A 26,277-nucleotide genomic window follows, 5' to 3' on the forward strand; every position below is an offset into this window, starting at 1 on the left:
ATGCAGTTATTCCAATGACTGACTCTTAAAAATGAAGTTCTGGAACAAGGTCATTCGCATTTTTAAATGAAATTTATGGGAGTGAGCCAACACGAATTTACTTAGAAATGCTTTTTAACACAGTAGAGTACAAGAACGTTACAAGTTGGCTCATTATGGGGAAAATCATGTCAAAGTGTCGGGTTCCTGTGAAAGAGCAAAAGTAGTGGATGTGAAGGAGAAAGTGAGATGCTCAGACATTGCGCATGTGACGGTCAAAGCTGCGTCAATAGGAACACGTTCATTCTCAAAAAAAGACAAAAAGAAGCTAATTAAACAGTCTAATTGAATCTCAGAAACATCCTTTGTCACGTTCTGCAACTCTTGCAGATATGTGGAGATAAAGACGAACGCATTACATCGAATTGGAAGGATAAAAGAGATACCGGGGACGCCAAGAGGACGTTTTTGGATTAAACGAGACTCAATTGCCGTTTCAGTGGTGCCGATGAAATCGAATACCAGGAGATTTAAATGTGGGAGTGGACATTTGCATGGATACCTGTGTTTATTAAAAGCTCTGTGCAATTCTCCCGAGCTCTCGGAACACTTCACATTAGCTTTGCCGGAGAGAGCAACCTACACACGGACACCCACACAGCCTGACACGCAGAGACACGGCTACGGATTCTTTCCCTCATAGACCAACATGCACTCGCGCAAACCAAACGTTTAGAGATGAGCATATAAACACATCCACCTACTCACATACTTTGCATTGTTCAGAGATACAGAGATTAAAATCTTCATCCTTGCTTTCTCTTTACCCCTCTTCCTTTTTGTAATGGTATGATACCATGGCACAGTTATAAATGTACAACGGTACTTTGTATATGAATGATTACCGTATGCTATTTAACTACTACAGTAAACCACCCTTACAGAAAAGACACATGAATTTCACACGTTTTTCGCATGTGATCACATGTATACAACATGTGTTTAACATGTGCAAAAAAACATGTGAAATGTGTGTTTTTGGAACATTTTGGTCTGAATTCCATGTGAATTCCCATGTGAAACACATAAGATAACATGTAAAAACCCATGGGATGACATGTGCAACATGTACATGTGCAACATGTGGTGACATGTGAAGAACATGTGATCACATGTGTAGACATGTCACACATGTTATCCCATGGGTTTTTACATGTTATCCCATGGGTTTTTACATGTTATCCCATGGGTTTCACATGGGAATTCACATGGAATTCAGACCAAAATGTTCCAAAAACACACATTTCACATGTGATCACATGTGTTTTTTGCACATGTGAATTTCGTGTGTCTTTTCTGTAAGGGCAGGTGCACCAAAAAGGTCCAAAAGATGGTATCTTAAATAAACATGGTTTTACCATGGTGCAATGTTCAAAAGCCACAGTAGCATTACAGTGGTACACTATTTTTGCAGTCATTTTTAACTTCATTCCATCTTAAAAAAGTATCGGTGATGATAAAGTAAAATAGCCTACATTAATGACATCAGACGATATCACAATCCTTTCATACCGTGGTACTGTGTCACTATTTTATCTATACGCCATGATATTTATATGTGACTCCAAAGAGTACCATAATACTACATGTTGCCATATATTTACAAAATGGTATTACTATGGTAGTACCATGATACTGTATCCTACTGTAAAATGTAAAAAAAACATGGTTTCTGTATTCAGTAAAGTAGATGGCGTATTTGTGGTTTCTGTCTCATTTCACTGTATTTATATAGCACCACGAACTGACTTGTAATAAGATTTTGATGTGCTTATATCACACAAGAAACAGCTTGGATTAGAGCAGATTACTGGATATTGCATAATATTGCAAATGCATAAATGGATATTGGATCAGACCATCTATCAGATGTAGAAAATCATCAAGTTTTGCCCTTTTTTATGCACGAGATGAAAATATACCACAGATATGCAGTATCTCACATATAAAAAATGACAATATCAGGGGCAGTTTCTAAAATTTGGTTCTCACTTCTTGAAATACATTTATATCTGCAGTACCATCCATCTGGTAGTTAGTGCGCGCAATACAAACCCTGTAGGCATACAGGCAGACTCATCCGGTGAGAGAAAAAAGTGTGACGGATCGAGCGAGAGAAAGAGAGATAAAGAGATTAAAACGAATGAAAAAAGAACAAATGCGCAAGCCACTGAGTAACTCCAATGCTGAAGTTTATCTCGTGTCCTGAGTTGTCAGTGTCATACCAAATGTAAGAAAGATGCCAGTTTCACTGACACTTTCTATTTGAGAAACTGTATTTAAAACCATTAAGCTTCATCGGTTAGGTTCAGATTTGCTATCACACTGTTCGTACGATCTTGCATCATACAGCAGATTTTCTGTATGCAGGAACAACTTGGATAAAGTTTTACATTTGCTAAAATGTGCATAGGGGATGCACATGTAATGCTGTATCCCACAATGCAGTGTGGTTTACTTCCAGCATGATAAATAAACCAGAAACAATACTGAACATGTTTAAAAAATATATATAATTATTATTTGACGGGACTACCAAAAAAGACATGTACACACAACTGAATAAAATAACTCAATCTTTTTTAAACATAATTATTTTCACACCACCAAAATGATCCTTGGGACAACAATATTGAATACTACAGTTTGATACTTTATCACTACATACTGATTTACATTTTTTTAAGTAGTAGACAATTTACTGTGCCGTATTCTATAGTACGCTTCCATTCCAAATAGGCAACGTCTCTTGCATTGCTATTACAATTATATCTGATCAATGGATTCATGTTTATGCAGACACGAGAACTCATTCAATTGGTTCTCGAACTAAATGCAATAGACCTTTAATGAAGTTTAGGTCGTTTTAAATGAGCCACATATTCCCCATTATGGTGCAAATCTCTTTCTTTTTGACTATTTCGCATGTGTTTAGCTTATAAAGTTAATCACCTTGTTATACAAAGGAGAATCATTGACCCAGTTAGTGGGTGGTTGTAATCATGCCAAGAGATCTAAAACGCTTTCTCAAAGAGATTCATTCATTAAATCTGCTAATGAGAAAAGCATTTCTTAAATTCTTGAACCTTACTAGTTAGACATACAGTATAAGCATCAAGCCATTATTGGGATATCCAACAGCATTTTGTGATATAATTATGTTTACGAACCCATTAGTAAATTGTGGGGTTGTGATGAAGGTGATCTTTTAAAAAGTGTGTCATATACCTTTAGACGACAACATTAATCTGTGGTAGGGTAGGTTTTTATAATTTGATTATTTTACTATTATTATAACCATATGCTAATTTGACCTAGTTATATATCCAAAGCTAATACTTAAACTCTGCTTGTGTCCATTTTAATACGATAATGGCAAGTCACGTCTATCACAGACTTAAAGTTTAATTTCCTCAAAAAAGATCCTGAATATCCAGGTTGTGCCTGTTTTTAGATCAACTCACAAGACTGTTTCAGGAAACAATGAACACATTTTGTGTCTGCCGTCCCTGCTGTGTGAAGTGGCAGCCGTTTGACAGCCTTCTAAATGTATGTCACTCAAAATATACCACAGATGTAGAGACATCAGTCGATTCTGAAACAGAAGACTCGAAAGAAGAATGAACCTTTGGGTATCTGACACAGTTCGCTTTTCCTTTCTTAAAGGCATAGTTCACCCAAAAACAAGAGAAGCATATTGAGATATTTCGAAGATTGTTTGCAGTTCTTGGCCGCCATTCACTACCATATAGGAAAAGTGACAATGGTAGTCAAAAGTGCCCCAGTACTGTTTGCTTTCCAACATTCTTCAAAATATCTTCTTTTGTGTTCAACAGAACAAAGTAATGTATAAAGCAATTTTTCCCACTAGTCAATGGTGGTCAAGAACTGTTAGGTTACAAGCATTCTTCCAAATCCCGCTCTCTGTGTTCATCAAAACAAAGATATTTATACAGATTTGGAACTCGGGGGTGAGTAAATGTTGACAGAATTTTAATTTTGGGGTGAACTGTTTCTATTAATGGTTATTTTAAATGCATTGTTAGATCCCATTCAAAAGAAATCCATTGAATTCACATTTTAGCATTTGATGTTTTGTATCTCATTGATGATTTTCACACAGAGCCACAAAGTTGCCGGGTTCTGTATTACCTCCTCAAACGTGCGGCACGTCTGTCATTTCCTTAACATGCACAACTCTCTCCATCGATAAGTGGGGCATTTGAAATAGCTCCCAGAGTGGACTCTCAGTGGACTGAAACGAATCGAGAGCAGCCAGCACTGAATACAGAGGTACAGTATGATTCCAAACCTTATCTGTTTGGGAGCATCTGTCCAATGGGGGTTCGTGTCAAGTATTCCAGCTGTTCTTGAGTCTGTTTGCACAATAGAAAATAAATGAAGAAATGACGGACGTCGAATGTCTAAAAAATGCCTTGGGCCCATTATCACACAGAACCATAAACCATTCCTTGTATGATTGCAAAACGGAAACAGAAAACCAGGTGACTAAGAAAAAGAGTGAAAAAGAGTTTTCCACAAAACACAACGACAGCGTAATGATTGGAAATGATGTCTTTTACTGATGCCACTCTGGTGACTCACTGGCTCCAATAACATCATTCCTGTCCCTCTTGGCCCCTTCATCCACTCTTCTATGGCACCAGACAAAGTCACCAGGGGTCACATTCTGTTTCAAATTTTACGATTATGTTGCACACAGCAATAATGTATAACGTTTAACACTGCTTACTGCTAGGAGAGCTGGCTCCATCCGAACCGTAATGAGAGATACAAGAACTGTCAGCAGTGCTGTCTGGCCGTAATCACTCTTTCCTGTAATTAAAATGAGCATTCGTTCTCAGACGAATTTAAGAGGGAATGAGAGGACCAAATCTGTCCTGTCCTGTTCTGTTTGGCACTCCTGGGCCCTGCCCTCCAGACATGTCTAATAAGAAGAGGGTTTAATTAAAATAGAGGAAGAATACATTTGCGTGCCGCCAATGAATGAGCGGCCGAGGGTTTGTAGAATATTTAGCAATGATAATGGTGAGCAAAGACTGAAAGTGTTTGGAGATATTTTACTCCCTCAGGTTTCAGTGCTAGGAGATAGTAAAAGCTAAAAAGGTTTTTATAAGGGCTACCATAAGGAAATGGACACATTCTTAATACGTAATAGAATGGTATACACACACACAAATGTTATCAAATAAAATATCTTACAAAGTAGAACCTTTTACTCACCTTCATCTGGTGTTTTCTGATGGAATCTGATTGGATGAGGGCACACACACACACTGGTTTCCATGTTTTATGGGGACATTCCATAGACTTCCTTTGATATCATATCAGGCTTATGATATATTCTATCTCCTAACCCTACCCCAACACCTAAACCTAATAATCACACAAACCTTTCTGCATGTTTATATTTTCAATAAATATCATTTTGTATGATTTATAAGCTGTTTTCCCTTATGGGGACCTAAAAAATGTCAAAAATCTACTGGTATTACTATCTTTGTGGGGACATTAGGTCCCCAGACAAGTGATGCATGTCAGTACACACACACACATACACACACAAAATCTTATAGAATAAAATATCTTAAAAAGTAGAATCTTTTACTCACCTTCATCTGGTGTTTTCTGATGGAATCTGATTGATCCGACTGGATGAGGGCTCAAAACACACTAGCCTACATGTTGGCTTTACTGGCATCAATACAACAGCAACCAGACATGCCCGCTTTGATCGCAGTGTTTGTGTGTCTGAGTTTGGCCTCATTCTGCCACGGATTCTGACAACCTGGCCAAGGCATAAAGGACATGCCATGATTTGGTGTGCATCTGAACCACATATCCACACACACATATGCACTCTCGCTGCTTCCTAACAGACATGACAGCTTGACATTGCACCTGGGTTCGATTCCTCTGGATTCGGTCCCAGAAAAGTGTTTAGAAGATGAAAGACAATGCGAGTTCACCATGTCTCCGGTAACCTTGTGAGTCAGTTTTGGAACAGCATGCTTGCATTTCACATGTTTTCATCCAAAGCGACTTATGTGCATTTATTCTATGCGTTTGTTTTATTAGCATGTGTGTTCTCTGGGGATCGAACCCATTGCCGTTGCTAACGCAAAACAGAAACACGATTTTCTGCTGCAGGTGTCACTGGCCACATTCACACTCTCATCCTCGAATGTACTCCAGACAGTTTGATGAGATGCTGTTGCCATGGAGACAGCTGAAAGTGATTGATTGGCCGGTAGCCTACCTGAAAAGTGCTCACCGAAACTTCTAGATCAACCCGTTATTTTTAAAAAACCCCTATGGGAAATCTTAGCACGAGGGATGTGGATCTATGAGAAAGTTTGACCCCTCTACGGCGTGACGTGCGCTGAAGGTCATTGCAAAAACTACCGGCATTTAAGTCGGATCGCTCCCATTAGATGACACGCGCGTTTGCTTCACACATTAGCGCGCGCGTTTGCGCTAATAATGACGTTGGCAGGATTTTGAGACTGTGGGTAGATATCTGTCCTTCGGGTGAAATCCGTCCCCTAGGTGTTTAAAAAAAATATTGTTATTATGGGAATCGTGACGGCAGCTCAGAGAGAGATCAAATTAATATCTCAAGGACGCAGGCTCAGAATCTTACGTTATTTCCATCCCTTTACTTTCAACAGAGCAGAGTTGAAAATGTAATTCATGTCTAAAACAGACGATTATCAAAAGTATTTTTGATAACCAATCATTGACGTATTACTGTGGATGACATCCATCAAAAAATTATTTAGTAGCCTATAAGTAGCGTCGTTCTCATTCGTCTGCACTTGTACGCAGTGACATGAACAGATTCTCTTTGTCACAGGACTAAACATAACACCACAGGGTTCTCAGACAGCTGGAGTCGAGACAACATTTCAGTTTTGTGCCTCCAGATCACGTGAACAGAATACAGAAAGCAACAATCATCATTACTTTTCATTAGTAAAGAATTATTTTGCGCATTGTGGACTGTTATTAAATGCCAAGCAATCAGTGTGCCAACAACGCACGTGCATTTTTTTCATGGTTAAAGAATTTCCTAGGTAAGGTACGAAGACCCCGCACACAAAATCTACTAGATATAAGTAGCCTATCACTATGTTTGTAAACTCATATTACATAGACAAACACTTACATTAGTACAGCAAACTTATAAAAACACCCACACGTTCATTCGCGTTCTGTTGACCTGCGATTTATAGTCTTACATCGCCCTCCAGTGGACACTTATAAAATGTAACAAGACTGACGGCTTGCCATTCGTCACACAAACATCGAGTTTTAACATCACTTATAACTAGTTAATGCTAAAAAGCACAAAATTTGTCCAATATTAATACAAAATAGCTTTTTCTTATCTATTGTGGTCAAACGATTTAAAACCCTTTTAAGAAATACCCCACAAACTATAAAAAAAACATTAAACAAAAATATTCCACTTCAAATGCATACTGAAAAAACAAGCATGTAAACTATTTTTTTTAATTAGATAAAATAGATGACATTTTAAATAATGGATCTTTTTCTGAAATGGAAATATTCATTGCATTTCTTTGGCTGTCAACTTTTTTAGGAATGTAATTCACTTTTATTTGACTTTATTTAGCATGAAGGCGAGAATTCATGAATTACCAGAAACATGTGACACATATTTGCCTCATTTTTTTAATATAAAGCTTTTGCCTTTATATGAACAAAGACACACAGCTTTTTCTTTTTACATAAATTACATTTTCAAATACACAGCAATACTCTGATTATATTGTCAGATTTTCCATATTATTATTGCCAATTAAAAAAATAAGTTCTGCTACTGAGAACGAAGGCCAAAGGCCATTACAATGAGTGTTAATCTGCTTTCTGCCCCAAAAAGAATTTCTGAATATTAGGTCTACAATAAAAGGTGGATAACAAGAGTTAAGTTTTATACCAATTACCTTTTTCTTTTCCTACTAAGCCTATACTTATAGGCCCGGTTTCACAGACAAGGCTTAAGGCTAGTCCTAGACTAAAATGAATGTGTGTCCTGTCTTAACTGAATATAACTTGCCCAGAAATATCTTCAAATATATCAGTGCCATTGTTTTGTAGACCAGTAATGTACTCTTTTAAGGCATTTTTTAAAAAGCGACGTAAATATCTTAATTCAACTAGGCGTAATCCTGGTTTAAGCTAAGCAGTGTCTGTGAAACCGGGCCATAGAGTAAACTTTACTATAGTGCTACTGTATACTTAAAAAGAGATCACACACAACAATGATGTCAGTAAGATCTGTTCACATGGCATGGCTTAACCCGCATACTCTGACTATGGCAGATGTAGAAATTAATTACCTTTTTTGGTAACCAAACATAAGGGTTTGAAATGAATACAGCGTCCCAGTCTTCTGAGGTATTAGACAGCTGTTAAAAAAACAAACCCATTTTTTAGTTTTGGAAGCCTAATGGTTAAATTATCTTACAGGTAAGATCCCATCTAGAGTCTATCAAGTAACCACAAAGCATTCTCCTATGAAGGTCAAATCATCTTCGACTGATCTTAAACTGATGTTGTGCACACACATATGTCACATCCTGCCAGTGATAATTACATTACAAAATGTCTGAGATTTACATCATTAAAGTAAACATATAACCGCCTTTACACTTATAATTCACATTTAATAACATTTGTGAGGCGAGAGAATGTTATAAAGGGGGATCTTGTGCAAGATCGAGAAAGAGAGCTTTCTGTGTTTTTGTGTAAATCTTGGTCTATGGAAAGACATCTCATCTTGTCTGTCAGCCCAGCTATACGTCCATGTCCACGGGACACACAACATATCTGGGATCAAGTTTAGGCGTGAAGTCACGGAAGTTTCTGGAAGCTTGGGTCCCAAAAGTATCGAGCACTTTTCTGTTCATCAGAGCAAACCTAAAGAAAGAAAGAAAGAAATGTCTTGCTTGAAATCAAGAATTCACACACATACCGAGACGTCTATTCATGTTTTGCCACTTATACACACCTGCCCTTTGTCAACCGCAGTAGAAACTTCCAGTACGATGGTCTCAGATTTTGCATTTCCATAACAGCCTGAGATGATTACATTACCAATCAAAGGTTATTTTAAAGATTAGTTCAATAAGAATACGAATAAAAATAATACTAATTGTAGTTCCACAAATACTAAAGAGACACTAAGTTGTCAATGACACAGCATTAAAACAGAATATCAAGCCAAGTGGCATCTGCAAACCAGTGATAAAAATGACTTTAAATTAAACACTTTGTTTCTTTTTTGATGCATGTAGTTCATTAACTATATTTAGGCACTTTCTGACCTCTACTTTGTTTACCTATTGTTTAATACAGTGGTTCTCAACCTTTTCATGGTCGCCCCCCCCCTTGTAAACCCATTTAAAGAACTGGCGACCCACCAATACTGTACATTGAAGATAGATAAGATAATGTGTAAATATGTTAGATATAGTTTATACATATAAATTATATATAAAGAAGCAGAAAATACCTGTATATGACAGATTGATCTCAAGACATCAGATTATAAATGTAACAACCCTGCTGATAAAAACAAAAGAAACCCAAAAGAAACCATCACAGTATTTTAATGGAAACCATAAATTTCTATTATGAACCATTAGCTTTTTGCATAAAACAATTACAAAATTGTAGTTTTTTGGGCATTATTCCAAAAGGATGAATCAGCCAGATCACGAGAACGGTGCGTGTTTCATTGATTTTAACACGAGCGAGAGTTTATTCGCAGTTTATAATACAGACGCGGTGTGGTGTCATTTGCCTGTTGAAAATAGCGCTTTACATCTTTAATAACTGTCAACACCTTTAAACAGCCACCTAAGTTCAGAAATATATGAAAAGGCACTTTATTTAAATGCCACTCCCTTCACACGCACTCTGAACTCATCGGGAGGGAGAGAGACTTGTGCCTATTCTGAAATGACAGTCTGAAAGACAGATTCGTTTAGTAGGACAAGGTGTTATAATCCCAATATTTCAGCACAGTTTATTTGCCCAATAACACATTTCCTACACTTTGTGTAGAGTGACAGAGGAGCAGTCTAGAATATGGATAGGGGAAAAGGAGGTCCAAGGCTTTAATGGGTTCTTCAGGTAGGCATCCTCTGTGTTTGGGGAAATATAATGATAAATACATAATATATCTATAAACATACTTAACTTATATGATCTACCTGTTTCTTAAGATGATGTAGAGGTAATTGATGCTGCTTCCTGAGTGGACGTTTGCCTACTTTCTAGATATTAAGCTTTTGTGCGCAGCCTAAAATTCCACTGCGAGGGCCTACAATGAGTCTGCCTGGCCACCCAAGCGCGCAGCTTCAGACGGAACATTGCCCTCCGTCAATTTGCAGGGAACCGTCACACCCCACCTGCAGTAACTCTGTGCCCCCCCCCGGTTGAGAACCACTGGTTTAATATATTAGAGCTGTTGTTTTAATAAAGTACTTTTTGTGGAATGTCTTGCTCGAGATAAACTTCTTTAACTCTTCCTCATCAGCGTTTTTAGATTCAGAGCAATGATACAAAAAATACACAGTATTTACTGCTTTTTGATCCGTATATGCTTTACTGTTTTAAAAGGGGGGTAACAGCACCGCCTACAGCATAATAGCGAAACACGGATTGCCGTAAAATCTCGTCTTTGGCAGGGAAGCGCTGTTCTGTTAATTTACAAGATAACTAGTCATTTGCGGGAAAAGAGTTAAAATATTGCCAACTGGCAATGTTCTCATTCCGTAACATCATTACAGTATGTAACAGAATAAATCATATGCAACACTGGCTTGAAACAGTTTTCATCTTTTGTACTTTGGTCTGAAGTGCCCTTGGGCATCCAAACTGTGCCTTTGGATACATTTAAAAGAGAAATTTTCATACCGCTTGGAAACAGATGGCGGTGGAGATGGCATAGATTATCGTGTCAGCTTCAGGGAAGTAGGGAAACTTGCCTGCCTCGATCCCTTTGAAATACAATGTCTGAAAACACATAATAAAGAGAAATATACAATCATATCTAAGGTTTTCCAGGCACTGCTTTTTTCCAGGTTATTATGGGATGGCAATTTTTGAGTAAACTATCTTTTTTATGTTTATGGGCGTGATACATCATATCAATAGTGTTTATAAGATGCAACTTGTACTAAACGTTAATGATTACCTCCACAAGTTTGGAAAAGAGGTACATGGAGATAGAGGTGCTCTTGTAGAAGAACATCGAGGTGCCGGCGAGAAAACCTCAAAAGGGAAAAAAAGAGGAACTTAAAAACCTTAAACGGCTGTGAAAATCAGCAAATATGAGTCCAAAACACAATTTACCTGCGATGAGAGCGTGGAGCTCATCGTCCAGGTTCCGCATCCATCTGAGTAAACAGCTTGTGCCCTGTCAATAAATGAAAGTGAAACAGCTTTCAAGCAGAAAGTTTAAAAAACAAAACCTCCTAAAAGTTTCAGAGAAGATTGTCATAATGCAGATAAGGTACCTTGTATATACTGACGAAAGATCCCAGGAAAGCACCTAGCTGGAAGTTCTCTTTGTTGTATAGCAGCGAGAGCAGTCGAGAAGGTTTCGTGAAGACGTGTCTGAACGTCGACGGAACCTTCAAACAGCATTGAATAAGATAACCCACGCTGAACATCCGGATGAAACCCTTAAAAAACACAAAGCAACAAAAACTTAAGGCTGCTTTCCAGAAAACAGCAACAGCTAGGTAGTGAGCAAAGGGCACCGGCGTCCCCTTTAACCTAGATGAAACTATCACACTTACTCTTTCACATCTACCTTGTTTCTCTTTCAAACACAAGCTCTCAGAACAAACAGATGACTGGTGTCAAGGACAGCAGGGTAGGAGGTCTCAAACTCTTACTTTAACACAGTAGGAGATGCAGTTGTCCTGATAGTGTTTGCAACATCTATGTCTCGGTCCATGTTTGCATCTAAAGGGGACGACACGCATACAATGAATGCAAACACACACATGTTATGAGGCGGGGCGACATGCACGTGCGACTGAATTTATTCTGCAACAAATATTGTATGTCACACTTACACAGAGTCTAGCAGTTTGCGTGCGAGTGCTCCGATGCAGCTCCCCCTAGAGGCAGGTGTGGGTTCTCGTCTCTCATCCAGCGGCGTTGTCGATCTCTCTGAGCCTTGTGGGTATGTGTGCTCAGGCAGGCAAGAGTGTGTAGGAATCTCCTCCTTGCCAACTATAAATCTGCCAGACACATAATCTTCTTTAACACAGCAACTACAAGCTTTAATACACTGCACAGGACATCTGCGGTGGTGCTTTGAGATTAACAGTAAATCCTCACGAAATTAAAAATCATGACAAGACACACGTATCAGAGTCAAGAAGCTATAAATTTGATTAAAAAAATCACTTACTTTAAGGCAGAGAAAGCAAAACCATTCAGACCATCCTTACATCTGAAGATAACAAGACTTAAAAATGTTACTACAGATACAAGCCATTTCATTTAATGTTTTAATATTTAATAGCCAATTTATTTTAAACAATAACTTGACCAACTAACCTGAAGAAAAACATGTAGAGAGATGCGGTCAAGCAGAAGAGAAGAATCTAAAAAGCAAGATGGGTTCATCAAGATCATCCAAATCTAGTTCTATCACCAATCGTCCAAATCACGAAGCGGAGTGCCTAAAGACCCCTTAGCTGTTATAAAATGCACTTGTAACCAGTGTTGGGTGTAACTAGTTACTAAGTAATTAGTTACTGTAATTTATTACTCCTATTTTTTGTAATTTAATTACAGTTACTTCTGAAGTAATTAATCTAAATACTGTGTGTAATATACACTCACCTAAAGGATTATTAGGAACACCTGTTCAATTTCTCATTAATGCAATTATCTAATCAACCAATCACATGGCAGTTGCTTCAATGCATTTAGGGGTGTGGTCCTGGTCAAGACAATCTCCTGAACTCCAAACTGAATGTCAGAATGGGAAAGAAAGGTGATTTAAGCAATTTTGAGCGTGGCATGGTTGTTGGTGCCAGACGGGCCGGTCTGAGTATTTCACAATCTGCTCAGTTACTGGGATTTTCACGCACAACCATTTCTAGGGTTTACAAAGAATGGTGTGAAAAGGGAAAAACATCCAGTATGCGGCAGTCCTGTGGGCGAAAATGCCTTGTTGATGCTAGAGGTCAGAGGAGAATGGGCCGACTGATTCAAGCTGATAGAAGAGCAACTTTGACTGAAATAACCACTCGTTACAACCGAGGTATGCAGCAAAGCATTTGTGAAGCCACAACACGCACAACCTTGAGGCAGATGGGCTACAACAGCAGAAGACCCCACCGGGTACCACTCATCTCCACTACAAATAGGAAAAAGAGGCTACAATTTGCACGAGCTCACCAAAATTGGACAGTTGAAGACTGGAAAAATGTTGCCTGGTCTGATGAGTCTCGATTTCTGTTGAGACATTCAAATGGTAGAGTCAGAATTTGGCGTAAACAGAATGAGAACATGGATCCATCATGCCTTGTTACCACTGTGCAGGCTGGTGGTGGTGGTGTAATGGTGTGGGGGATGTTTTCTTGGCACACTTTAGGCCCCTTAGTGCCAATTGGGCATCGTTTAAATGCCACGGCCTACCTGAGCATTGTTTCTGACCATGTCCATCCCTTTATGACCACCATGTACCCATCCTCTAATGGCTACTTCCAGCAGGATAATGCACCATGTCACAAAGCTCGAATCATTTCAAATTGGTTTCTTGAACATGACAATGAGTTCACTGTACTAGAATGGCCCCCACAGTCACCAGATCTCAACCCGATAGAACATCTTTGGGATGTGGTGGAACGGGAGCTTCGTGCCCTGGATGTGCATCCCACAAATCTCCATCAACTGCAAGATGCTATCCTATCAATATGGGCCAACATTTCTAAAGAATGCTTTCAGCACCTTGTTGAATCAATGCCACGTAGAATTAAGGCAGTTCTGAAGGCGAAAGGGGGTCAAACACCGTATTAGTATGGTGTTCCTAATAATCCTTTAGGTGAGTGTATGTCTGTGCAATAGTGGAATTGACATCAAAATTCAATGTCTAACTTTAAAATGCATGCTTTAATGTATATTTCTCACATTTGTAATACTTTGGTCAGTTAATAATACTACTTTATGTAGTTTTATATTATTTATTTAAATGAATTAAAAGAGCCCTTTCATGTCTATCCTTGAATCAGTTAACTAATCAAGGTTGATATAGGTGATATAACAAGTAATGAAATACTTTTTGGAGAGTAATTTGTACAGTAATCTAATTACACTATTGAATATGTAATTAGTAACTAGTAATTCATTACTTTTTCAGAGTAACTTAACTTGCCCAACACTGCTTGTAACCCACTGCTTCGAGGGGCTTATTGTTTTTATAAAACGGTTATTGCATATGAGTTACAAGGTTTCATAAAATAATGTAATTAAAGTGATATTAAGTCTATGTAATGCGGTCAGCAGTTTTAAATTGGAGTATTTTAAAACGGCTTAGAACTCGGCTCAACCAATCAGAATCAAGGACCAGAACTGACCGTTTATAAAGTGCCATTCTATCAATAGTGCTAACAGATTTATTTGCATCAGCATAATATAATAAAGCTCCAGAAAACTGGAAAGAAAGTACCTCTCCATGCTTCATGGGCTTAACAAGACCTCGTGTGACAGCCATCCGAAAAATTGTCTCCGTTGCCTGGAAATGACAGAGCACTTACTATCAAAATCAGCCTTGCTTTGCTCGAAACAGACAGTTTTGACAATCTGTTCCAGAAAAAGCAGCATGAGTGACAGATAACAGATGTGATGTGTTGACTTCTGCCAGGAAATGGTCATGAAAGTATGAAAGAACTGTCAAGATGACTAAATCGCAATGATAGAAAATGATAAATTGCCTTACCAGGTTTGCCATATAAATTGTTAGAAGTCCTCTCCTGTATAAAAACAAAGTAACACACTATTAAGAGCAGTAATAAACTATTTATGTACAGTAAAGTAAATGAGTCTAAGCTTTACGTTTCTGTGATGCTCTATTCACATTTACAGTTATGCATTATAACAGTGCACCTAATAGTGAAACCAGGACTTACATTTGAATTATTCCTTGGGAATCGTATATTTCTGGTTATTGGTCCACATAACTTATTTTCACTTTGTAAATGTGGATACGCTTTATTTTATAAAGAAGGCAGAATAAGTGATGGAAGAGGAAAACATCAGGGCTGACCTGCTTTTACGCTCTATTAGTATGGCGATGTATGAGGCAGGCAGTGCCGCCCCAAAACCAGCTGACCAGGAGTAAAAACGTCCCAAAAGCCTCCTGAATAGGAGAAGAAAGAGATAAGAAACACAGAAAGATGGTCATTTATAATCAGAATACCTTTATGAATAAGATAAACAACAGCAGACTGGAGCTAACAGTGATGCTTTCATCTGAACATAATTTTGCTGTCTGATAATTAAATTCAATGACAAATTGAAGTCAACTATAGTCCATTGCCTCAACCGGTCATGCAGAATACCAGTCATAAATCTAAACTTTATCTGTGTAATTTATCTAAGAACAATTCTTTATAGATCGCAATGTTCTTGTGTGCAGACTTTAAACGCTTGATAATGACAGGGATTCAAAGGTTGCTGTAATTCATGTTTGAATGGCTGTGGATGTGGCAAAAAAAATCACAGAACAAACATTTCTCTGAATCGCTTGTTTACCGAAGAATGCAGAAGAATGCGATGTATAGGCCTCCATTTGCGGTCAGGAAAGATGTGGACTGAAGGATCTCAGGAACCAGCCTTTTCGTGTAATAATCCTTCTTTCTTCTTCTTAAAATGGCTGCGATCTGAAACACACAAATGAAACTTCAAAGTTAAAGAAATTGACATTTAATCCCCCAGACAAACTCTTAACTCCACAGTTGATTTTAGTATATGTACTGAAATGGTTGGACAATTTATTTCATACTAAAATGCTTAGCGAAACATGCGCATTGAAAAAAAGTGCTACAGAAATAAAACTGATTTGAAATCGAATGCTTCACTGCTGTATTTCAATTCACTACTATTATTTGGAAAAACAAACAAACGACAGAACTTGCATCATTAAATTCTTCAAAATGTATTTTTGAATTTGGTGAAAGTTTTGATGTGAACTAGAGGGTAAAGATAGAAATACAAATTACCTGACAATTCTGTGACAATATATAAATACACACGGAGTTCACAAATACTACAGCTGTAACTCTTGCGCTATTGCATTACATCAAGACTAGATAACAGATCACTGCCATCTGGTACAACAGATCACTGCCATCAAAGCCTTGCCCTTGAGAGACTATGATACAATATTTAATTTTCGCAAGAACTATGCCGTTATAAACTGCTGATAATGTAAGAACTGCAACAATTCAGACATTGCTCCACTAAAACGGCGGTTTTGCAATGAAAACTAATGATAAACCCAAATGATGCAACACTCCCTGTCTGATCTATGAACACTAACAGTCAGTTGTGCCGAAAAAGGTGGACCATGGATTGGGGTTACAACATAACAAACATAAACAAATTGGTCATTTAGTGTCTGGTTTGTACTTAAAAAGTCTTTAGCACACATATTTACAAAGACTGTGCCCCTGTAAAACCTTGCGGTTAGACGTGTGTTTCAATTTCAAAACTAAGGGGTCGATCAGACAGAACGCGTTTTTTGCTGCTCGCGCTATAATCCTTAACTGACAGGACATCTGTTTCGGTGGTTACCTAGCAACATATTGTGGTTACAAACGCTGCCGCTGCTCTTTTCAAAGAGTCAACCAAAAGAGCAGCAAGGCACGCCTCGCGTTTTCGAACAGAAAAAGCATGTTCTGTGTGATCGTCCGCTAACTCTTGCTACGGTTACACCTGCCTTTACACTACTCCGGAGTTTTCAACCCCCGAAAACTGAGACTTTTCACTTTTGGAAACGCTGCAGACCCCGTTTTAGTTAGAAAACTCAGGGGTTGCGTTTCTGTGTAAACGGACATTTAAGAATACGCAGGCGTGGTTGCCAACATTCACTTACTGATTGGTTCGCCTGTATCATTGCGTTTGCTTCCCTGATTCGTTAAAGGCGCAGAATTTGATTTACAGCGGCCACTAGCGGTGTATTATAGATTTGCAACGAATCGCTCAGTCCAAACACGACGGTGGCCAAAATAGTACAAAAGGATGTCGTTCTCATGTTGACGCAGGGAAGAGATCATGCGGGCATTAGAAAGACTGTAGAAAGAGCGATGTCTTATTTATTACACAAAATAAAAGGTTTGTGGATTTTAAATATAAAGGAAGGCTAAAAGTCAGGCAGGAGCTAGGACCTGCGTTAATATTATAAAGTCTTTCTAGCAGAGACGCGTTAGGACCCGCGGTACTAAGGTTTTTAGCAGAGATTCTCATAGATATCTATGGAGATACTTTCCAGCAGAGAGTCGTTGGAGTGAAAGATCGTCTTAAAATCACCCCCGAGGACGTTGCTTTGATTAGGATCAGTATGTGAGTAACATTGGTTTTTCTGTTTGTTAGGACCAAGATATGTTATTGTTCTAATATTAGCTGTGTGACGGAGCAGTTTTGAGTGTCATTGTTTATCTGGAACCGCTTTAACATTGTACTCGTTCAGATACTGGAGAGAGAGAGAGAGAGAGAGAGAGAGAGAGAGAGAGAGGGCGCTAAAACTGTAGAGAGAGAGCGTTTTACTCTCTTACTCAATGATGAATAAATGTACATTTAATCCGCGGGTCACATGCGTTCCGAACCGCAGAGTACGATCCGAACAGATCACGGATCATCCGTGGAACCTGATGCTCCAAATATGGTAAGCGGCGTTACATTTCCGTCACACGCTTGCAGTATTCGACCAATCACTACGCACTGGTTAACTGGCCAATCATAGCACACCTCGCTTTTCAGAACGATGAGCTTTGTTAAAAATCAGCGCGTTTCAGAGAGGCGGGGCAAAGAGGAGATACAAACATGCACGGTATGTGAAAAACACAGTGGGTTTTTTTTTTTACCTTAAATCGTGTATACACATTACATTACATCCAAAACAATCTAGAATATTCGTTTTAGCCGTGTCATATGACTCATTTAATGATTATCAAGGCATAAACAATAGACTATTCCACCAAGAACAACCCTTATGAAAAGTGTTAACTACAGCAACCATAGTTAATATAGTAAGTTACAAAAATGTACTGTGTTTCACCACAATAACCATAGTTTATAACCACGACATTTGTAGTAAAACTATGTTAATATAATGATACTACAATAAAATAGGTACTGCAATTTTTACTACAATAAAACCACTAATAATTTTCCTAGGGAGATCCAAAGCCGAACAAGTTAAATATATTAAGAGCTAAAATAAACCCCAAACTGACAGTAACTGATTTGATCAGTTTAACGAAAGGCATCTTTATCAAACATCTCGCTAAGATCTAACGTTATATCTATGACTTCTGCTTTTGCAAAATGCCCAGTTTTGACTGACTAGCAAACGGTGTTTTAAATAGGATACTTTCGGTTTTATGAGAATGATTGTGCAAAAGAAACCAGGCAGTCTATTAATCACATTATATATCTACATGTTCAACGACCTTTCGTGACGTTTAACCTCATAATACGATACAGGACATGTGTTTTAATGCTAGAAAAAAGAAGCGTAAAGGGAGATGTTTGAGAGTAACGTTACTTGACAGCTGTATAATTTTAATCCAGCAGGATTTAAAAGAGCATTGTATCGGTCTATCTACCTGCTCCATGTCACCTTTAAACTAACAAATTCAAAACGTAACGGGATTAGAACATATATTAATCTAAATACACAACAAACACATTAGGCGTGTTCGACTTCATGAGGCGCTGCGCAGACGGAGCCTAATATGACATTACGGTACCGCGAGATCGGTTTGAAAACTGTACTGTTGTTGGATCCACACTCGCGATACTTCATGTCAAACTAATCGGTCTGCACAGCGCCGCATGCGGGCCCTTGCGCCGTGTTGCAAGACTCATGTAGCTGACTGGCTAACTCAGAACTTGCGCTTAGCAACGAACATTTTAACGAAATTACGCTCACCAAATACAGAGGTGCATATATCTTGAAGGAGACCTCCAGAGCTCCGGCTGTCACCTGCATGGTGGAAGTCGTACATGAGGTACTCCATGTGTGTCCAATCTCATAGCAGCTGTGCGGTATGGACTTGCTGAGAGCGGCCATGTTTATCGTCGCCTGAGTCCTGACCGCGGGAGCACGCATTCAGGGAGGAGGTCCTGGCTGCAGGATGCAGTACGGGGCGGTGCTACATATGGGGGCGGAGCTCCACGTGGCGCTCCTCCCCCACATGTAGCAGCGCCCCGTACTGCATCCTGCAGCCAGGTGTACTTGTGCATTCAGGAGCAATCCAGAATGACGCGCGCTCCCGGTGAGGGCGCATAACGGCATTTTTGTTTCCCCTCAATAAAATTACGGTGGTCAGGACAGTATGCTTTAAAATGCCATAATTACCACAATAACTAGTCGCCACTAACAATAATAAAAATATTACAAATAATTAATACATCAATAATAATAGTAATATATTTAATATATATCATTTAATTTATATTAGTAATATATTTTAAATAACAGTAGTATCAAAGTTTAATCTTTGATATGTAGGCCTACATTAAGGTGACCAGACTCCCCCGTACTAGGTTTTTTGTGTTCTGTCTCAGAATGGAGCTTTCTCCGGAAATGTCCCCATTTTACAGCACGTCCCAAACAACCAGCAACTACGCTGAAAAAGCGCTGCTGCAGTTTGAAGATGGCTTTTGTTGATGTTAATAATATTTTATCAATTAATTAATATTAATTATTATTATTAATAATTTGTCATTATTCCTATTGGTTAAAGTAACTGATTAAATATGCGTATTTGAAGACCATGCATATAAAAGACAATGCACATTTAATGATTAACTTAGCTTCGACTATCTAAAGAAGTACTGGATGCATTTCATTATTCTAAATTCTCCTGTATCAATGTTGTTTTCAGCTATGTTAAGACTACATCTGCTGAGCACTCTGATTAACATTGCAGTAACAGCTTGACATAAATTCAGCAATCCTGCTGTGTACAGCACTGAGAACTGCTTGTTTGGGGCCAATTTTTACATTTTTGATAAATCATTTTATAATACATAAACCATTTTATTTGGATTAATTTGTCTATCTTTTATCAAATTTATGAATTGGTATAATTTGTATTTGTGCTGGTCAATTATAACAATAGTAAAACTGAGCTGCTAACCTTGAGGTGGGGCTGAGAGGCTCCTCTCCTAACATAGGTGATCTCACTTTTTATAAAATTTGACAGACCTGGTTAAGCAGCCAATTGTCTCTTATGGTACAAAGTTATTTTCTCAACTGACTAGAAATTATTTTATTTGACATTTCAGGTGACATAATTATGCAAAACACCATTATTACATTAATAATGATTGCTTAAAAGAAAAGAGTCAGCTGACAGCTAAAGTGCCTTTTATTGGGACCAGAAATAAAGAGCTCAAAGCCACTCAATCGTTAACATGAATGGCTTCTCCTAAAAAAATACAAAAGAATGGGGCTTGATATTAAATACACAACACTTGAAAAGCTAAGACAGTGAGGAACAGATGGAAGAACACACAGGTTAGTGACATCATTCATCTTCGTCCCAGTCCTTCTTTCCTTGTGGAGCTTTGGGTCCTCCAGCTGGCTTGGCCATGATGATCTGTGGGTAAATATGTGGATAGACATATTCAAACACACACTTAAAGCATACGAGACAGTTAAAACTGTGATTTGGTGCAATGTTAGCAGTGCTCCGAGACAAAAAAAGTGCTTTTAGTGCATGCAGCATGCAAGTAAACCGTGCCAAAATATCCAAACAGTGAGCAATGTTAATGCTTTAGTATCGCTTTAGTTACGATACAACAGTCAAAATCCAACAAAAGCTCTTAAAGAATTGAAATGCAACTCTCAATTATCAAATTTTCGAATTAAAAACCACAAGAAATTCCACTATCTAAACAAATTGTCAATATTACTAGTAAACTTTCCACAGTGTTCATGCAACACCCTCCATCACTCCAGTGGTTAAGCACTCCAAACCGTGGCATGTTTTTGGGCACCTTTGCTATGTTTTTATTTATCAATGATGCGTATCAAATTTGTCTGGCTCCTCTGCATAATCATCCTTGTCCCAGTGTCCTTGCTGTTTGGGGGCTTTGGGTCCCCCTGCTGGTTTTGCCATTATGATCTGGCATACACATATCACATCATAATCCAGAAAACATCTTGATGCAGTGCCTAAATTTGATACAATAAGGACAACTGCACAAATATAAACAAATAAATGTACAATAAATGGCTAACCTGATCCACACGGAGGACTGTAATGGCAGCGTTTGTGGCCAATTTGATAGCCCAGTTTTTGACCAGATAAGGATCGAAGACACCAGCCTCCATCATGTCCTTCACAGCAGGTCCCTCTCCCTTAACAGAGTTCAATGTTCATCAATTATTTGACATCTCATGTCAACGGTTTACTGTAAAATTGTACTTCAGAGGCCTCACCTCAATGTCAAACCCTGCGTTCTTGTTGCCCTCGTGGTGAGCAGCGTACAGTTTGGAGATCAGCTCGTTGCCCTTCACACCAGAATTCTCTGCCAAAGCACGGGGAAGCACTTCAAACGCCTCGGCGTACTTCTTGATGGCGTACTGCTCCAGGCCTGGGCATGACTTTAGAAGAAATCAGAGCATCAACTGGAGTGCAAGTTCATATGAGCGACAAAATATAATGAAGTTTGTTACTTTCTTACCTCTCCATAGGAGGTTATGTGTTTAGCCAGCTCGATTTCTGTGGCACCTGCCCCTGGGCAAAGACGCTTGTCCTGAGAAAAAAATAACTTAGTTAACATTATATTCTAACATTTTCTTAATCGTGTGCAGGTGGATTTGGAAGGAGGGAGGAGTTTTAAATAAGCCTGGACTCACCCTGACAAGGACTTTAAAGGTGTTGACTCCATCGTCAATGGCACGCTCAATATCATCCATCAGATTGTCTGTGGACCCACGAATCACCAAAGTAGCAATGGCACCATCCTCTTTATCTAAAAATGAGAAAGTATGTGTAAGCTGTTTGGATCCTAAAGGATTACATAATTATTTGTTTAGGAATATTTTAAAACCTCATTTTCTACAAAAGTCTCACCATGTTTAAAGACCACAACCTGAGTGTCTCCAACCTCTGACAGGTAAACACTATCACAGCGGCCCATCTCCTCTGGGGTCGGGGAAGTCTGTTTATTCAGAATAAAAACAACATTGAGACTGACATCAAGTGATTCTACACCAGGACCCAAGTCTGAAATGGTTAAAAAAAAGCCAAACTTACTAGTCTGGGCAATGCAGTGGCTCCTACAGTTTTGCATAGTCGTCTAAGGTCCCATTTTGAGTTTAGCCTTAGTAAAAAAAAAAAAATACAAAGCATGTATAAACATCAGATATTTGCTCGGTTTCACAGACAAGTCTTAAGACTAATACCACACTAAAATTAAAGTTTGAGCTGTCTTAACTGAAAATAAATTGCCCTGACATATCTTAAAATATGTCATTGCCATTGTTTTGTCTCAAGATGCACACCAGTAATGTTTTTATCAATGGCATTTTAATAAAAGCGAATTAAATATGCTAATTTGACAAAGGCATAGTCCGGGCTTAAGCTAAGCCTTGAAAACCTGGCCATTATGTTCTGTTTGTTCTGTTTTTCAACTGTACAAAACAAAAATCAGTAACGAATTGTTTATGGCGAGGGAGTGCAAACAGGAAATGATGTCACTCACCTGACTACCATAAGCTTGTACTTGTTGGCGTAATGAAGGGCCATGTCAGCAACTTTGCCCCCAGTAACAACCACAGTGGCCCCAGAATCAGCGATAGACTTGACCTGGGCCTCCATCTGGTCCTCCTCTCCTTTGCTGAAATTCATCAGCTCCTCTGCATTCTTGATAAGTACTGTGCCCTGTGACACATCGGACAGAAACAACTTAAGAAAACCAAATAGATATATTCCAAATAAAAACAATGCATTTTATTGCTGCAGTGTGCAACCTATGGGTCATATTTGTCAATTACAAAAGATCTGCTAGTAATTTAGGCAAATATCAAGGCCAACACAATACAGATATATAATCTAGCATGAAATATGTTTACATAGTTTTTAAATGAGCATTTTTCTACCTTTGTTTCAGTAGCCATGCAGTCAAACGGACAGGAGAACACCGCTATCTTTGCATCTTTGACTGATGTGACGTCTCCCTCCAACTCCTTCTTAAATACCATCCCGTGAAGCATTGTAGAAGAGTTCAGACCACAACCCTACACAAAAAAAGAAAATAGCTGGACCGGCTCCATCCTACTATTTCGACATATTCAGGTAATTTACTTTTTATACTTACCAAAATCTTGCACACTCTGACATTATCAACGTTGAAATTGCCGGACTCAGGGAAGATGGAGACTACAAAAAGAAATACATTTCATCCTGTTAAAAAGGCCAGTAACACACAAAAGTCCTAAGAATATCATCACTTAATTACATGAAAGTTGCTTAAACCAAAAAAAGCCACGTTAATATTTACAGCCTTGGACTGAACACATTATAATTGTGAGAGAACACAAAAGAATTTAAATTCAGATTTTACCGCAAGCTTGTGCAATAAGGTCGGCCAGGAAATCCTCATTGCCGTACTGTTTGCTCATGACAGCTGAGAGGATCATCGCCTTGGCCTCGTCCAGATCGTGCAGGTTTTTAACCGAAGAGCAAACGCAATCAGGCAGAATCTCAAGAGTTTTCTTACATGCCATCTCATATCCCTCAATCACCTGCATAATTAATCAACAATCATCAAATCATACATTTATAACACAGGAAACAGAAAAGAATTTAAAAAGACAGCAAAAGATAATGAAGCACTCCTCGGGTATACTTATAACAACGTTATGAATTAAGTCATGCATAAATTTAATACAAACATCCATCTCCTACGTAGAGCTGCTGTTTACTGACCTCTGACACAGACAGGCCCATCCTCAGCAGTTCTTCTGCCAGCTCCAAGAGAGCACCAGCAAACACCAGCACAAAGTTTGTCCCATCACCAACCTCCTGCTCTTGCATGTGTGATGCCATCACAATCATTCTAGCTGCTGGGTGCTGAACCTGTACAACAACAGAAACACACTTTTAGTGGAAACGCTCTTTGGAAATTATGCAAGCCTATTCATGTCATCATGAATGTGCTGAAGACAACAATACTGGATTTCTATAATGCTTATGATTACCTCCAGCTCTCTGAGAATGGTGGCAGCGTCGTTTGTAACAAAGAGTTTCTCCAGATGGTTGATGACCATTTTGTTCATACCTGTGAAAACGTATACATTTTAGCATCAACCGTTGTCACAAAAAGATATAGTTTACAATGGGAGAAAGTGTATGACTTACCATTGGGCCCATATGCAGTTCTTGTGGTCTGTGCTAGTTCTTTGCAAGCCTGGATATTTCTGTAAACTGCCTCTTCAAGACCAGAATAGTGCTGAATGAAGAAAAGGATAATGAGTTGTTATTGTGAAACAAATGCATTTTTATTTTGTGAGCAATTAATCTTTCTTCAGATAATAGAAAATATTCCGTCAAAATATTATTAAATATATACGCTTCATACAATCAAATATCAACATAGCAGAGATTCAGTGGATTCATGTGGCACAGCTTGCATCTTTCATTTTTGTCCATTTATCATCTCCGTCAAAGTCTTTTATAAAAGATGTGTTGCTGCGATTTTACACAAATAAAATGGATAAGTTGTCAATGCAGTGGGACGTCAGATGGACAATTTCTGCCTGTCAGTAACAGTGCTGTGCCGGTAGGCGCACATGTCTTCAGCTAACATGCTAACTTCATTCACCCATCCCTTTCTGACGAAAATCACTTGCCGTCAAAAGCCAGGGCACGCTTTCTATAAATACGCAATAATAATTGCGATCTTTCTAACTGTTAAAACAATTATTTCTCAGCCAATTACAAAAGCATAATGGGTTTAACCTGCAACTAACGTTACATGGACCAGAAGGCCCATGTTCTAGAAAACTCTATATGAACTTACTGGGTGTTCCGTGAAATAACACAGCAGAATCAAACATTTATTCAACAGCCGTACCTTCGCACCATCCTTTAACATCTGAGCAAAGCCCGGTGCTTTGGGGACGTGAAGAGCCATTTTGAGCAGATATTGTGGATATCAAATTGAGGCTGCGATGACACTGCAGCGCTCAGAAAGCATGCAGCAGCTAAGAAAGAACAGACGTGACTGTGGAGAGAACAGATGCACGGATTGCTGGAGACAGGAGAAAAGAGTCAAGCGCCGAATGAGTCGATCGACCTCCACCCCATGAGAAAAGACATTTCATGTTTTGCATTTGTGTTTGGGATAGTGTTTTTAAAATATTTTAAAACCGAATGATTAACAGTAACGGGTTATGTACATATATTTGACATTTTCTTTTTATAAATGAGTACTGGAAAAAAATATGCGTGTTTTTGGAGTAGCCTAATGCGTTTTTATCGTGTACTGAGCAATTTAATTTAAATAGTATTGAACAAAAAATATGGAAAATAAAATTAAACAAAATCATAATAAAATGTCTTAATATGCTTTTATATGTATGTTTTATATTTATGTATGTATGTAAAAAATACTTTAATAAAATCTAATAAAATTGTTAAACCATTTTATTCTTGTTAAAATGTACATGTTTGTTATGTACGCTACGTTATTGTTTATATATAAATTAATTCATGTGTGACTTCCGAGTTCTATTGAGCAATTTCATGTTTGAATGACGCCAAAACAATATTTCCTTCTAAAAACATAAACCCTTTCCAGGGCTCAAAGACAGGGACGTAAACCAGTGAGGACACAATTATTATCAATGTAAAAACCTATGCATTGTTCAAGTTAATGTCTGGGTCACTCAAAGCTGATTGGAGAGATGCACATTGT

General features: G+C 38.4%; 2 protein-coding genes across 5 annotated transcripts; both read right to left on the reverse strand.

Moving 5' to 3' along the window:
- Window positions 1-7,676: 7,676 nt before the first annotated feature.
- tmem135 (transmembrane protein 135) lies at window positions 7,677-19,468 on the reverse strand. 3 transcript variants are annotated; one of them, XR_008961776.1, is made up of 16 exons: window positions 19,274-19,468; window positions 15,874-16,001; window positions 15,386-15,478; window positions 15,059-15,092; window positions 14,789-14,854; window positions 12,670-12,716; window positions 12,521-12,562; window positions 12,180-12,347; window positions 11,997-12,066; window positions 11,613-11,780; window positions 11,449-11,512; window positions 11,291-11,367; window positions 11,011-11,109; window positions 9,602-9,651; window positions 9,098-9,165; window positions 8,984-9,006 (listed from the first exon to the last, which is right to left on the reverse strand). XR_008961776.1 is itself a non-coding variant. In XM_057321751.1 (15 exons), exons 1-15 carry the CDS (start codon window positions 19,451-19,453, stop codon window positions 8,883-8,885), a joined length of 1,428 nt encoding a protein of 475 aa, XP_057177734.1. In that variant the 5' UTR covers window positions 19,454-19,465; the 3' UTR covers window positions 7,677-8,882. The 3 variants fall into 3 exon arrangements, 1 of the variants encoding a protein (XP_057177734.1); XR_008961775.1 differs by having other exon boundaries at window positions 9,602-9,654; XM_057321751.1 differs by lacking the exon at window positions 9,602-9,651 and having other exon boundaries at window positions 7,677-9,006; window positions 19,274-19,465.
- A 1,231-nt stretch (window positions 19,469-20,699) lies between these two features.
- cct8 (chaperonin containing TCP1, subunit 8 (theta)) lies at window positions 20,700-25,585 on the reverse strand. 2 transcript variants are annotated; one of them, XM_057321082.1, is made up of 15 exons: window positions 25,435-25,584; window positions 24,720-24,810; window positions 24,560-24,639; window positions 24,288-24,437; window positions 23,923-24,103; window positions 23,677-23,738; window positions 23,459-23,596; window positions 23,062-23,240; window positions 22,614-22,680; window positions 22,431-22,518; window positions 22,214-22,329; window positions 22,039-22,110; window positions 21,794-21,958; window positions 21,593-21,712; window positions 20,700-20,948 (listed from the first exon to the last, which is right to left on the reverse strand). In XM_057321082.1, the coding sequence occupies exons 1-15, from the start codon at window positions 25,492-25,494 to the stop codon at window positions 20,877-20,879; spliced, it is 1,641 nt and encodes a 546-aa protein (XP_057177065.1). In that variant the 5' UTR covers window positions 25,495-25,584; the 3' UTR covers window positions 20,700-20,876. The 2 variants fall into 2 exon arrangements, with proteins under 2 accessions (XP_057177065.1, XP_057177064.1); XM_057321081.1 differs by lacking the exon at window positions 20,700-20,948 and adding an exon at window positions 20,958-21,476 and having other exon boundaries at window positions 25,435-25,585.
- Window positions 25,586-26,277: the final 692 nt, after the last annotated feature.

The sequence above is a fragment of the Triplophysa rosa genome, linkage group LG22, assembly GCF_024868665.1.
Source record: "Triplophysa rosa linkage group LG22, Trosa_1v2, whole genome shotgun sequence".
In the NCBI taxonomy this organism is placed as follows: Eukaryota; Metazoa; Chordata; class Actinopteri; order Cypriniformes; family Nemacheilidae; genus Triplophysa; species Triplophysa rosa.

What these genes read in the sequence shown, in the direction of transcription:
- tmem135 (XM_057321751.1), bottom strand. Translation starts at nt 19,453, where the DNA reads ATGCGTGCTCCCGCGGTCAGGACTCAGGCGACGATAAACATGGCCGCT. An exon ending in TTTGCTTTCTCTGCCTTAAA is followed by an intron (nt 12,348 to 12,520) that starts GTAAGTGATTTT and finishes TGTGTCTGGCAG; the next exon opens with ATTTATAGTTGGCAAGGAGG. An exon ending in CTTTCGTCAGTATATACAAG is followed by an intron (nt 11,513 to 11,612) that starts GTACCTTATCTG and finishes ATTTATTGACAG; the next exon opens with GGCACAAGCTGTTTACTCAG.
- cct8 (XM_057321081.1), bottom strand. Translation starts at nt 25,494, where the DNA reads ATGGCTCTTCACGTCCCCAAAGCACCGGGCTTTGCTCAGATGTTAAAG. An exon ending in GGTTGTGGTCTTTAAACATG is followed by an intron (nt 22,330 to 22,430) that starts GTGAGACTTTTG and finishes TCTCATTTTTAG; the next exon opens with ATAAAGAGGATGGTGCCATT. An exon ending in CCTTTAAAGTCCTTGTCAGG is followed by an intron (nt 22,111 to 22,213) that starts GTGAGTCCAGGC and finishes TTTTTTTCTCAG; the next exon opens with GACAAGCGTCTTTGCCCAGG.